Below are 15204 nucleotides of genomic sequence, written 5' to 3'. Positions count from 1 at the left end.
ACATTGGAGTACTCTTCTGTTTGTTCAAATTCGTATTCAATGTGTATCTTTTTTATTTATGCCAGTTAAGGATTCATAATTCGGTTAATCACAGTCTAAACAGCCCACAATCACGTGTCATTCAAAATGAGTTGCGTTACAGCCTCTAAGAAGTAGGGCGTTGATTAATCATTACTGATTTAGAACTTACTAATTAAAAAGCCGTAAATTGAATTAGGACAAATTTATTTAACTAAGGCAAACATAAGACCAGGGACCAACATTTTACAGAATAGAAAACATTGACAATGTAAAGTAACATAGAAGAGTAAACCACATTACGACATTGGCCTATTTTGTAATAGTCTTTCTACTGCAGCATTGACATCTCCATAGCACATAATCAAGGCCTGGAGGTTCGCTTCTCGATTTAGAAACCCCATTGACGCAAGCTGATCAAGTTCGTTACGATACCTTTCTTCGGGAGGTTGAGAGGCATTATCTCCAGTTCTATTCGCCATAGATGATATCTAAAAATAGATTCGTCATTTACATTCAATTATTGCGTTATGTTCTCATTTAACTGTAGAAAAGTATGCTGTGCGATTCATTGAAAGGTCCCTTAGAGAATAATAAAAGCATAGGGAAGGGGGAGGCTGGTCTGGACAATTCTCTATGTAGAAACCCGATTTTCACATTAATTCCTTTTCGTACAAAAATAGAAATTTGACTATATCCTCGTAACATATACCCTAGTTTCAATTATGCTAGTTGAGTTTCTAGCATTGGCTGGCGGCACAGTTTTCTTTGTTACTAAAAAAACACATACCTTGACGGGTTGTAAGCCCCCTGGAAGAATTAATTTATTATTATTTTTTTAATACAAGTAAGAAAGAAATTGAACTTGAACTATTCTTTTTCTACTTTTGTGAGCAAAGAAACTTACAGACAAATCCGATTCAAATTTAATTTAAGTCGGATACTGTTGTTATTTGCGAGTACTTTGGTTTCTTGGTTTGTCAAGATATTCATTTTGTTCAAACGTAGAAACATAGCCAAAAATGAGTAAAACCACTTCGTATCTACCATTTTTAAATATCTGAAATAACTGCCAATGAGCAAAGATCCATCAAAGATATACTAAAATCTCTCCGAAAGTTTTTTTTTAACTATCTATAACACGAAACTCTATTGGCATGAAGAGATTTTTAAAGCATCCGAACTAACAAAAAACTTTAATTTCCATAACTTGTTACATTCCACTCGGAAAAGTTGAATTTTTGCTTCTGATAACGGAAGAATTCAATCGAGTGGGAGTTAGCTAACATGATATCTGGAAACCCATAACACGATATCTAGAAAAATTTCCAAAGTTGTGCTTTCTATCTTTTAACAAAGCATGATTTTGTAATTTCGTATTGAGCTATCGCGGTCCACAACTGAGGGGCGTATCTACCATTTTTAAATATCTGAAATAACTGCCAAAAACGCTTTGTTAAACCGTTCCCAAAGGGCACTCCAACCCCAGTTGGAGTGCCTCCGACCTCCCAACCTCCTAGGTGGGAATCAGGGCCTGATAAGCACGAGTGCGTCCAAGCTATGGTTGGGGCGTCGGAGCGAGGATTCACACCCCCGTCCCTAGCGAGCAGGGAGGAGAGACCTAAGTTGCACCTCACAGCGGTGGAGTGGTGAAACATCCTATTGGTAGCCTAGCCCAAGAAATAGAATGGCTAACGGAACGGGGCGCCAAGGCTCTGGGGAGCCCTTGGTCAAGTCAATTCCCATGAAACACTAATGGATATTGAAGATCAAATGCAGAGAGATACTACCACTACGGCGTTCGAGGTAGTCAACGCGGACCAGGTCTGGGTGGTGCCTGACCCGACAAGTATGCAAGCCGCCCGATCAAGAAAACATCTGAATATTGGCGCATGGAATGGTCGCAGCTGCAAGCTGGAATCCAAGCACCTGCTCCTTGCGAGGGAGCTGCAGAAGCATAAAATCAACGTTTGTTGTCTGTCAAAACGAGACTGAATGATGTCGTGTCCAAAAAGTTGACCATTTCCGAGTCTGACTCATTCCAGTTCTACAACTCGGGTCTCAATGATGGTTCCGGCCAACAAGGACTTGGGTTCCCGCTAGACGGTCCTACTGCATCAAGCGTCAACTCTTGGGAGCCAGTGTCACCAAGGATCGCCATGATCAGACTGAGAGGCCACATTAGCCACATAACCATAATCGCAGTGTACGCTCCGATAAGGGACAGCAGTGACGCGGTCAAAGATGCCTTTTATTATGACCTACAAAGAATCATCGACAAGACACCAAGGCGTGACATGGTCTTTGTCGCTGGAGACTGGAACGCCCGACTTGGCAAAGTAGACCCCGACACAGCAGTAGTCACTGGCCGTCACACCGTTGGTGAAAGATGCATCAAAGAAGAAAGGCTCTTACAGCTAGCCAGATACAACAACCTATGCGTCACAAACACTCTCTTTGAGCACAAGAGACTCCAGCTCGTTACATGACGTTCGAACGACGGCGTAACAACAACTCAGATCGACCACATCTTAGTCACCAGAAGATGGAGGACCTCCTGTAAAGATGCCCGGGTATACAGAGGAGCAGAGACAAGATCTTGAAATGGATCTGATCACTATCTCCTCACTTGCAAAGTCCGTTACGCCTTAGTAGGCAGAAGCAACAGAAGGCAGGGAAGCGCTTCATGTGTCGAAACTAAGATGCCCGGAAATCAAAGCCTACTTCGACCGCAACCGGTTCGAAGCCTTGAACCGTCTTTCACACGTCGACGAAGAATGGACGCAGATACAAATTGCGCACAGGACGTAGCTGAGGAGGTGCTTGGCCACCCAAAACGAAAACAGCGCGCCTGGATCACTGACCACACCGTGGAACTAGTCGAAAAGAAGCGACCCCTTGTGGGAGGTGCAAAAGAACCCTTAAAAGTAGCCCACAAAGCAGTTAAACAGTCACTGAAACGGGACAGAGAACAGTGCTGGCTACTGGTCAGATCTGGCGAACAAGTTGGGACAAGCGTCCAAGAGCCACAACAGCAGGAAAATGTTCAAACTCCTGAAAAAAGCGACAGGAAAAGCTCCTGTAGCGGTTGACACACTGAAAGATAAGTCTGGAGAACTCATCCGAACAGAAGAAGGACGCACAGAGCGCTGGCGAGAGTATTTTTCTGAGCTACTGAACCCTGTCAAACCCCCGTGCGATTTACCTGCCTTCTCGAGTGCCGCTAGAGCCCTACGCAATAAACCTCGATCCGCGAAGTATTGCGGACGTACTAAAAGCGCTGAGGTGCATGAAAAACAATAAAACTTCAGGATATGATGGGATCCCTTCTGAAATGTTCAAGTCCTCACCAACTCTGCTATGCCCCCTAACAAAGACCTGTTATGCCCCCTAAATACCTGTTTGTCCAGGTATGGACAACAAAGACCTTCCCAAAAGACTAGAAAGTATCAGCCCTCGTTCTGCTATACAAAAAAAGGAGATAAGGTCATTTGCGGAAACTATAGAGGTATCTCCCTCATCGACCATGCCATGAAGATCTTCTGCGTCCTTCTTTTCTTTGGATTGATTCAAAGACACACGAGACAAGTTAACCCGTTCTGAATAAGCAGGCTCCAGACCAGGCAGAGGCTGTCCATAACAGATATTAACGATTCGCAGTACAGCAGGTTTCATCGACCCCTTCTCATCGCCTTTATTGACTTTGTAGCTGCCTTCGATTCTCTCATCAGAGAGGAGCTATGGAGAATTATGGCTGAAGACGGTGCGCCACAGGAGCTCATTGAGATACTCCGAAGTGCTTATAAGCACACTGAGACTTGCGTCCGTGTTTCCGGCAATGACACTCCTAAGTTTTCAGAGGAGTTTGGGGTAAAGCCGGGATACCCCCTTTCGCCTATATTATTCAACTACGGGATAGAGTGGATCATGAATAATGCGATAAGAGACCACAGCGGAATAGTCTTCGGACAAATAGCTGGTTTCCTCCAGTCCCTGACAGATCTGGACTTCGCAGACGACGTTGCTGAGCTGGAAACCACCACCGGCAGCTAAAAAGGCATGATCAACGATACCTCTGAGGTCTCAAAGCGCATCGGACTGGTCATCAGTGGCGCAAAGACTAAATTATTGGCTCTCAACCAACCTGCTTCTTGCCAGGTTACCCTCGACAGTGATCCAATAGAAAACTTCGAGGAATTCAAGTATCTTGGCTCTATCATAACACCAGATGGCGGAGCTGAAGAGAATATCTCTGGCCGCATAGCAAAAGCCTGGGGAGTATTTACTAGTCTGAAAAAAATAACTATGGACCAGACGGGAGATCTCAACCAAAACAAAAGTCAGAATCTATGTTGCAACTGTTCGAGCAGTACTACTGTATATTTGCGAGACATGGCCGATCAAGGCTGAAGACGCAAGAACTTTGGACGTTACATCCTCCGCATTAAGAGATGGGACTGGATTTCCAATAGTGAAGTAAGGAGTCGCTGTGACCAATCAGAAGAGCAATCGCTTATTATTAAAAGACGTCGCCTGAAGCTCCTCAGCCACACATTGCGCCGTCCCGAAGGCACGATATGTCAAGACGTCCTTGTCTGCGAACCAACCCCCTCCTGGGAACGTAAACCAGGAGGACAAAAGAAGAACCTGTGCCAAAAATTCAAGGAGGACCTGGAACCATGGGGAGGATTCAGGAGACACGGTCGAAGATGGGACAAAGACTGTCTGAAGATCGCCGGAAAAGCTGCAGCCGACAGGTCCAAGTGGTCATCGGAAGTCATCTCAAGATCCTTTGGTGCCGAGCAGGACAGTTCATCGTCTGGTTCCCGCTGAAAGTAAAACAGTAAAAGAAAGTTCCCAAAGGGTGAATTAGCAGAGCAATGTATGTTTAATCACGCTTTGATCCTCGATATCTACATTCCCTCGTTAATCCTCCATTTGAGAACAGCTTAGGAAACAATATTTGGAAATTATCTCAGAAGTGTGAAAATGATAACGATAGATTATTTGTTATAGATTAATGATTTGCAACGATATAAAGATATTATTGTTTCGATTTATAGCGATAGATTTTTTGGGAAACTGCGATATATTCATGTCTATTACTGAAAAGCGACAGTCTGCCTTTGTGAGAAAAAGTTTGGTACGCACAATCTTCCTCTATGGCGGTGGTATGATCCATTGTTGAAAGATCAACAATTGGTATGGCAAAACACACAAGCTAAAAGCCATAACATTTTATCTCTGTGTTGGTAAGAAGATTTGGCAAATTAAGAATATAAAATTTAAATGCTTACCATTTGCGACATAAAGTTGTTCAGAGCATTCTGTGATTCTGTTGAAGGTGTGGCTGGAGTAGTACCTTCTGGCGAAACGGGAGCTGGAGGTGGGGTAGTTCCTGTGCCAAGTCTAAAAATAAAACACTAAAAAATTCTCGAATAAAAGTCCCCAGAAATATAAAAAAAAACATTTTTATTCTACCCGAATTGCTGCAGGAGAAACAGAAGCAGGAATGTACTGTCTTGAAAACAGACTCACAAGAAGGAAATAGGAAAAAATAATCAAGTCTCAAGTACGGCTGGAGATTTGTCATACATTGTAATCAGACTGTAATCAGCATCCATTCTGTATATTTCATGATGTGGCCAGGTCTTTGCCAATCATTGGCTTTTAAAGAAATTGAAAAACATATTTTTTTTTAAAATGGTATACATTTTTCTTTTAAATTGTATACATTTTGTTTTCTTTGCATCTTATCAATCTTGTAGAAATCTGGTGTCACGACAGTAGTTATGCTATTCATTCTGATAGTTATTCGATAAGTTGGGGGGTCCGTAATAGATCAGTCCTACAACCAAATCTACTTCTCCTGCTTACAAATTACGTGCCACCAGTATTACCACTTGGTAAAATGATCAAGTTTGCAGATGCAATTGATATTTTGGGTCTCAATAGGCCACACAAAATATTCGCAATCTTAAAGCTTTTTTGAAATCTTAACGACACACTTTCAATTGCATCTGACTGATACAATAGAAATTTGCTGCTACTAAATGAGAAAAAGTCAATACATATATGGTTTTTCACGGAAAGATCAAATGGAACTGGTCAATTCTCTCTTTACTTTAATATCATAGCACTAATATGTGTTGATGATTTTAAACATTTTGGGAGTTTATTTTTTATGAAAACGTGTTTATTTCGGAAACATATCGAACAACATCTCTAAAAATTTTTCAGGACAGTGGATTCTTTGGCGTAGACACTTTTCCCAAGTGAAATTGTTAAGGCAATTGAATTTTCTATTTGTAAATCATATGCAAATAATGCGTTTTTGTTTGGACATTCACTTTTCCTTCGCTACATAAACCCCCTCAAATATTACAAAACAAAGCACTTAGTATAATTTTTCATGTTATATCAGTTATGCACTGTCGTTATGACGTTATGTTAATTGGCACTATGTCAATTGTCGATTATGCATTTTTATGGCTTATCTAGCTTCTTTTCTCTTTATCAACACAACTTTACTGCTATCAAGGCCGTATTCGGGGAAGGGGTTTAGGAGTTTGAATCCTCCCCCGAAATGTTTGTCCGACAATAAGGTAAACAATAAGGTAATTGTCCGACGTAAAAAGGTAATAAAATGCATAAAAATACATTTTTGATGCGTTTTTCTGTACCCCCCCCCCCTCTCGAATAAAATTCTGGATATAGCCCTGGCTCCTATTCCAAATGTTTGCCAGTTATGAGTTTTGGGTCAACTTTCGGCATATTTTCCAATATTTTTTCCAACTAATGCATAATCCCATGATTACCCAACATCACATAATTCTGACTTCTCTTTTGAATTAAGACCAACAGTACGATCAGGGTTTGCGCCATACTAGACCAAAACTTTTTGATCTAATCCCAAACGTGATTAGAAACTGCGTTAATAAACAGCGGCTTCTACATCCAGTTAGAAAACATGTATCAGATCTCCCTTAAATTAACTCGTAAAGTGATTGCAGAAAATATTTGTTTTAGCTCTGATTTTGTTAAGAAGTACTCAGTATGTAGACCCTTATTTAAATTTCTGATGTTGTCCTCTTTTTTTTTCTTTGTAGTTCTAGTAGTGATGGTATATGCAGTGCTTAAATCTGGTACGATATTAGGTATTGGTTTATCTACATAATTTTTCGTTGGCGGATTTAATTAATATTCACCTATTTATCCATCTATAAAATAGGAGATGTCTCAAGTGAGTTAATAAAAGGGTTTCACACTTTTTGGACGAGTAATTTTTTTTAGGGAAAAATATTTTGGATGGAGCCAAGTTATTCGGGTCAAGGTCTGCAGCTCTCAGTACATGATGAGCACTTTTCTTAAACACTTTCCCAAATTATTATGCGTTGAGACTGATTTGCAAACCTTTTTAGAAATAAATTTGAAATCATCAAGACAGAAATTAATAGGGTTTTTCACATCCCAGAAAAACATAAAACATACCAGAAAACTCTCGTTGGGATGCCGAGGTAACTTTAGCCCTTTCCCTCTATGCATTTCAGTTCACCACCAGGGATTAGTTTTCAGACACTAAAATTTAAGTCAATAGACAATATTGACATTAACATTAAAAAGGGGCCCAATCTGCTTTCCACGCGAAGCAATGGCCGAACCTCCAAGTCTCTCTCAAGCGAAGCGAGCGTCCATTGTGAGGACTAAAGGTATGAGCCCCACTCAAGCAGAGTAAGCGACCTATTTGTGAGGCTCAGTAGCCCGAGGTACCAAAGAAAACCAGGCACATTTTAAAGCGGTGATGGTGCTTAGGTGTAGTTTCTTATGAATAAGTAATCGTTCATCTTTCGTATGTTAGATTTTGAAACTTTCGTTAAAACAAATATTAGCCAGTTTATTTTGTTTTTCAATAAGCTCTCAAAAAAGAATTCGAACTTCGAAAACGGTAAAATTGTTTTAAGAACCTGACACGTGGGGGGGGGCTAAAACCAAGTCCCCTCAGCTTTAGTGCATATTATTAAAACACAAAGAAATGAAATCCGGATAAAGAAGATCTCACCCAACTAAATTTGGAGATACAGTCCTTAGTCTTTCCATGCCTTCTTGAATCTGCATAATGGCTGATAAGGCCTGAGGATTCGTCATTATCCTTTGCATCTCAGGATTTTGCATCTGCTGCAAAAACTGAGGCAACATGCTAGTAACCTGACGCTGCAAAATCAAACAGAAAATTCAATGTTAATCAAATTTGATGGGAGAAATTTGTCCCAACTATCTATGCTATTAATCTTATCGTACCGTAATTAGAGCGAAATTAAACAAAAAGTAATAAAAAATATAAAAAATTCCGCAATTTGCCCCATGTGTGTCTCATTAAAAATAAAAAAAAATCACCATAAAACTAATCCTACAGTAAAGAAGAAGTTAAAAATTAGATTAGGAATAGAAAAGTTTAGACAAAACGCAAAACTCTTATAAAAGAATTCAGACCACATCAAAGACAGACCGCGTGTCAATTCCCATGAAGTTTTCAGCCCTGGGGGGCTTACTTTTCCCTCCCGTGTCTCTTTGACATGACTCATAAGTGTCACCGTAGAAAGAAATCTAGTCATTGGAAAAGAGAATAAATCGTAGGCTACTAATATTTTGAGATCAGGATATAGTATTCAGGCTACCTAACTAAATTTTAACAGCATTTTTACAGTGTAGTATAGAAACTTAAATCAAGAAAACATAAACCTACATATGACGGAGGCTACCACTTCCTTCAGCTTTGTCCAACCCTTAAGTGCAATTTCAACCTTTGGCCTATTGAAATGCACTCATGGAAATAAGCTTAGCTAAAATAAGTATGACTTTATTTTTCCATTTGAAGGTGTTTTAAAAATAAACCGTTTACACAGATTGTCTTTCTTTTTTATGCGAATATCTTTGTTTTCAAAAATTGAGGGAAGCTGCGACCTTTATTAACCACCCTCACTTTGAGCTGAAACAAAGCCTGTTTTCAAGGGTTCTTCATTCAATAGGCATTTTGAAATCAATACGCTAATAAAACTGCGAACAAATAATTCTGTTATGCAAAATTGTGTTTGGATTCTTAAACAAGTCTAATTTTTCCCAATTATGGGTGACAATTATCCCCACTCCGCTCCCCTCGCCCTCCCTATCCCCACTTTCAAGGTTGCACTGTTATTGCACCTTAACTAAAATAGAAATCAAATGGTTAATGCTTTTCATACACTGAAATAAAAATTAAAGGGAAAGTTCAATTTGAAATTTCGTAAAGGTATTATAAGTGGCATAACGTTTGAAGTAAATTTACAAACGTTACGCACAATTATGCTCCGGAAAGCTCCGAGGCAGAAGGCGTTTGGTCTTGGCAGAAACGTGTCTGAATTGTTTTACAAAACTTGGGTAATTTAAGATAAAAGTTCGAGTTGGGAAACTAAATCAACTAAATCTAATTTCTGAATCGTTTGAAATTTTCGCGTCGAGGATGTTTACAAGAGTTTTATTCGGTCATAAGAAAATCACAAAATGGGAAAAGAAAAGAGCAGTTGAAAAATACCATAACTTTTTTTATAATCTATTTCTAAAACTTGATATTAAGTGAACTAAACCCTTACGGGGTTTTATTAAGTCAACTAAGCTCCTTCCATTACGTTCTATATATTATTTTACGTTTACATTATAAAAAAAAGTAATGCAGCGTCTTTGCTACTTTTCTTAGTTCTTCGTAAATAGAATGGGAACTTACATAAGTTGGATTTTCGGCAACAAGAGAAGAGAGTTTAGACTGACAGTCTAGCGCGCTGGTTCCCAATCAATTTCGGGCAATACCCCACCTAGGCATTTCTAAAATTCTGATGCCCCCTCCTCTTGATATTTCAATTTGGTTATTCAAAATTTTACGTGTATCCGCCTGAAGGAAGCGTAAAATGCCATTAACCTAGTTTTTTGGGGGTCGTCCTCAAGGCATTTTTTATGCTAATGAAAAATATTGTCTGAATTAAACACTTTTTAAACAATGCACGATGTTATTGCAAAACTACCGTATATTTTTTTCTCTTTAAATGTAACGGATGTGACGTCATTCACATGAAAAATGTTTTTCGTTTCAAAATTAAGGGTCTATTCTAAAGTATAGTCTGCCAAAGGATGCACGTCCTGCTCATGAACCACCAAAATATTACCATGATCCACCGGTGAAGCCTGCGCCCCATGTTGGGAATCACGAGTCTAGCGTCTGGCGACTTCATCAAAAAGTTGGGAAAGTTCGAAAAAAGGATAATTCCTATGATTAAACTGCAACATCGGGATTAAAGCTGAAATTCAGGATTAAAGCTGAAATTTCGCTCTAATTGATAACTTATTAGCATTTTTTGTTTTCAAGAATTATTTTCAACCAAAATCCAATCTCCAAAAGGATGGGCTTGATTAGCATGGAATAAGCGTGGCATGTTAGGTAGAGTAGTTGGCTTTGACAAAACCAAAAGAAGTGAATCTCGGAAAAAGCAGATCTATGGTCAGTAGGAAGAAAAAGAAGAAGACACATCAAGGGAATGTTTCACCTGTATACAACAAGATGTATAATATATATGCATAGTGTATATGTTACTGTGAATGTCCGAAATCTGGTTAATGTCGACATTCACCGGTGAATGTCGACATTCATCGATTTGCGGACATTCACGGTAACATATACATATATATAACCCTAAAATGCTGCTCTTTTGATTTTATATTCTATCTTTTTTTAGATTGTTATGGTTCAAATTCTTTCCCTTTTTCAACCCTGAGGACGGCTTGTTGTATATAGGCGAAACATTCATTCGATTCTTCTAATTTTCAGCATTTGCTGAAAATTATACCTATAAATGATCCGATATGAAAAAAGTAACCAGCTTATACATTTAATGTAAATTTTATAACTTTCTTATTGCTATCTATCCGTCTTAAATATAAAGTATTTTGAAAGGGATGGGGGGGGGGGTAAAAAGTACACAAAAAAAAACTCCTCGCTTGAATTTTTTTTTCTCTACAAATCCAGACAAAATTCGTCACAAGCTTCCCTAGCTTTTCACAAGCTTCAACTAGATTCCCCCCCCCCAAAAAAAAAAAAAAAAAATAATAATAATAATACAAAAAAATACAAGAAACCAAAAAAACTAGCGGCAGTAGAACCAGATAGGGACATTCTATATATATGTGAACATTCTATATAGAATGACACATCAAGCGAATGTTTCACCTGTATTCAACAAGACTATATGCTATATAGATATATTCTATACTCTCTAGATATATTGTTCTAGATATAGATATATTCTAGACTATATTATATATTATGTATATTCTATATAGGTGCAAATTATCGCTTTATGTGCTTGACGGTTAATAACTAAACTCTACAGGATAATCTAAAAAAAAGTAGTCCAAAACGTGAAAAAGTCTTTAAAATATCTGAAATTCTAAAAAAATAAATAATAAAAGAATGTATAGTGGTGAAAATTAAAAAAGAAGACATACTATCGGCTACAATTCTCGTTTTTCTTATGCCTCTCATTCGACAGACTCGACTGTTAGTTAAAACATAAATGTGAGACAAAGAAGGAAAATGTCAAGACCAACGTAAAAGCCAAAAGTAAGAAATAATCCAACCTTTATAACAATATACACTAGACCGCATACATTTAATGAAAGACAAAAGTACCTCCAGTTCAGGGTTGCCAGCAAACAGGGGATTGCTTCTGATAACCTGTGCAGCCAGATCAGGATTCCCAGAAAGAGATTGAAACATCGACTGGGTATAGGGAGCAGAAAGCATGTTTTCCATCAGCTGTGGATTTTCCATCATTTGCCTCATCAACGATTGGATACCGGGACTGGACAGCATTGACTATTAAAAAGAACATTGAAAGAAAAGAAGTAAAATAAAAGCAGATAAACAATAAAAATCCTTCCGCCAAGGACAATTTAGAAACTAATTATATTACCTAATCTGATCCAAAAAATAAACAATAATAGACTTGAAACGAGTCCAGTAATAAAGAAAGAACCTTTTTGGCCTTACTTTTGGAACATACAAATATTTTTCTATGCAAAGCACACACTTTCACAACATGCAGAAAACTTCACCCAACAGGCAACACATTTCTTGAAACCATTGACGCAACTGATTTGAGTCAAAATATATCCTATTTAGACAAAAAAAACAGCAGATAGAGCAGCAAATAAAAATAATGGATTCGACAGAGAAATTCTTACAGCACATTATCTTTTCATCATCAATTCAAGCAAAGAAAACCGGGATAATCACTATTTTTAATAATACACTTCGTTAAAATTGGCACACCCTTTTCTCGGCTGATGAGAGCACACACCGACTTTTCAGGCAAACAAAATGCAACACTGACACAGACAGCACAGTCCTTTATGAGCCAATGCGCCATTATTTTGATTCACAAATTAAACATCATGTCACAAAATATATGTGATATTACTCCTTTTTGCATGCATACTTTTAACCCGACTATGTTTACAACTGTTTTTATGATAGTAAGGTATTTTAGGCCACCGGAAGTGGTGCAATCGCAGTCAAGGTGCCTCGCTAAGCAGCACAACGGTAAGTTTGAAAAAAGCATTTCTACGTTAAATTTCACAGTATTCGAGAAAATTGCGCTAAATACGACCGAGATTTTGCCAGCGTGAAATCTTTTCAAATAAACTTTTTCATTGGTGCTTAATACCATAAGATTAGACACTATTAGATCTCAAATTTCTATTGAAATATGAAATTACAATGGAAGTGTTTTTATTTTTTGAAAAGTTGACCGAATACTAAAGAAGTGAATATAATCATGACCAGCAGTTTCACAATACAATCATGAAAGAAGTTAAATAAAAAGCTGTAAAAATGGCTTTTTAGCTATATTTTTCGCATTTGTGTTTTTCTTCAACTAAGTCCAGTATCAAGCCGCAGCTTCAAACTCGAAGTGACGTTGAGGGGAAAAGTAGCACTTAGTACCGATAAGTACATGAAGGCCACGAAAGCCTGTCGCTAAAAAAAAATCTGGATCCGTAAATTCTATCAGCAATAGTGAAAGAAGCGTCTATATATTCTACCCCTTGGAGGAACGAGAAGTACGTCCCCAAAAGGACAGTGAGCAAAAGCCTTGGAGACATTGATCAAAATTATCTTCCATGAGTGCATGGTGGGCCCAAGTTACTGTGACTCCCGAACCCAGAAGAATTCTTGTATTAAGCAAAGGTACTTGATACGGGTTAAATCTTTCTACTCCGATCAGAGGTCATAAAGCTCCAACTTTGATATTTGGCGACAGACTTCTATGAAAAAAATGCTCAAAAAAAAGGATACGAAGCAGAAAACTTGGGAAATGATAAAGAGGATCATTCCCAATTGTAAACCGAAACCAACCTTACTTGAATGTATTCCTTGAAAAGTAGCTTCACCTGAGACATCCCGCCATCACTGATAGAAGACAACAACAACTGTAATCGGCCCTGTGACGAACAACATTGTGTCAAAAGAGTGAAATCACTTGACAAGACCTGAAGTCATCACTTTCCTCGACTATATTCCTCTAGGCATGCTAGTAGTATTTTTTTTAGAGGGGGGGGGATATGCTAGGGTTATACATGAGGTGAGTAATCAAAAACGTCAAAACAACAAGAAACTCTCGATCCTTTTCTTCTTCTTTTTTTGTTTTTTTAAATTTACTTTTCGAACCGTCAAAACAATCAGAGAACCTTGAGTTGGAATTATGAAACAAGTCAATCAATATATCAAAAGTGATCGATAACTTTTCCATTTGAACTGAAGCTTAATGATGCTTTAGGATGTAAAATATCATGCGCACTTGAGTGGTATTTTACTCTCGTCATATAATTTGAAAAATCATACTTCATTGCAAAAGACATCCGTTTGGTAAAAATTATGAACAATTTGTTTTAGATAGAAAAGTCATCACGCACAAATAATTTTTGGATGATTCTGGGAACCACTTATGAAATTTAATAATGCGACGTAACATATATTTTGAAAAGCTATCATAACTAAAAATCAGTAAATAAAATAGGCTACAAACATTTGCACTTGGGGTCGTTCCAGCAGTAGTAGTGGTAGTGGTAGCAGTAGCAGGTGTCTCTTGAGCAGGCTGTGTAGATGACCAAGGGTTTGGTAAAGGAGCATTGGCCGGTGCATTTCCAGTGCTATCAGTAGTTCCTGGAAAAAAATTATGCATATAAATATATACACGTATTATATAATATACGTATTATAATATATAATAAAATATATACAGCAAACCCTGTGATAGACAACAGGCATAACAAAGAAAGAGAACACCTAGACTATAGTCTTTGGCGAGGATTTGAGAAAGATTGTTCAACACAAATATCTCCCCTCTGCTTTAATTGAATTCTTTACCCGTCTGCACGCATAAATTGTCTAATATTGATGTTTTCTTTACAAATACAACTTTATCCCGAAACAAAAACATTCTAAAAAGATAGCTTAATGCCGTGTTTGATCTCATAACCTCCAGACCCTAATGTTTTACCATTAGAGCCAGTCACACTTGATATTTCGTCTTATATCTTTGCTATATCAATATACATAAATAGACACTGCATACATTTTGAATTATATGAAGCAAATATATACAAACTACATTTAACGATTTTGATGCCTAGGTATCATATTCTATATTCAGACTCTATATGCTTAGGAGCGATAATTAAATTTCCGAATAAATATCGCTAATTGAATTAAAAAAAAAAAAAAAAACAGCAACGACAGCAAAAAAGTTGGGTTACCATTGAGACAGAAAAAAAGGAATTTCTATAGACTTAGGGAAGACCTACCAGTGGAGGCGGCAGTTCTGTCAACAAGACTTGCAAAGGGATTGCCACCAAGTTGACTTTGAGCTGCGTCCATCATTGGCTCTTGGATATCACGGTACATCCGAGATAACGCATTGAAACCCCCTAAAAAAAGAAAAAAAAATTGCAAAAAATTATTTCAATTTTAATTTACCATGTATTTAATTACAAAATGTATTTAAATACATTAAATACAATTAAATACTTAATTCAATTGATACAACAAAATCTAGAAAGTTTGAAGAATATTCTATAAAATATAATTGAAAATATATAGCTTTA

General features: G+C 37.8%; 1 protein-coding gene across 1 annotated transcript in view; it reads right to left on the bottom strand.

The window, feature by feature from the left end:
* Positions 1–208: 208 nt before the first annotated feature.
* Positions 209–15204, bottom strand: part of LOC148948735 (ubiquilin-1-like) — a 41378-nt gene continuing 26382 nt past the window's right edge. The window contains exons 5-10 of the mRNA XM_089094644.1: positions 14905–15027; positions 14127–14263; positions 11732–11917; positions 8078–8229; positions 5316–5427; positions 209–509 (exon numbers count right to left, since the gene is read on the bottom strand). Coding sequence (XP_088950770.1) covers positions 318–509; positions 5316–5427; positions 8078–8229; positions 11732–11917; positions 14127–14263; positions 14905–15027 — 902 coding nt within the window. The 3' untranslated portion in view covers positions 209–317. The remainder of the gene's footprint in view (positions 510–5315; positions 5428–8077; positions 8230–11731; positions 11918–14126; positions 14264–14904; positions 15028–15204) is intronic.

Source organism: Artemia sp. Qi Xiang Cuo, chromosome 9 (genome assembly GCF_049724085.1).
Source record: "Artemia sp. Qi Xiang Cuo chromosome 9, ASM4972408v1, whole genome shotgun sequence".
NCBI classification, from domain to species: domain Eukaryota; kingdom Metazoa; phylum Arthropoda; class Branchiopoda; order Anostraca; family Artemiidae; genus Artemia; species Artemia sp. Qi Xiang Cuo.
The sequence above is the reverse complement of the archived record's forward strand: the minus strand, read 5'-3'. Positions and strand labels throughout refer to the sequence as shown.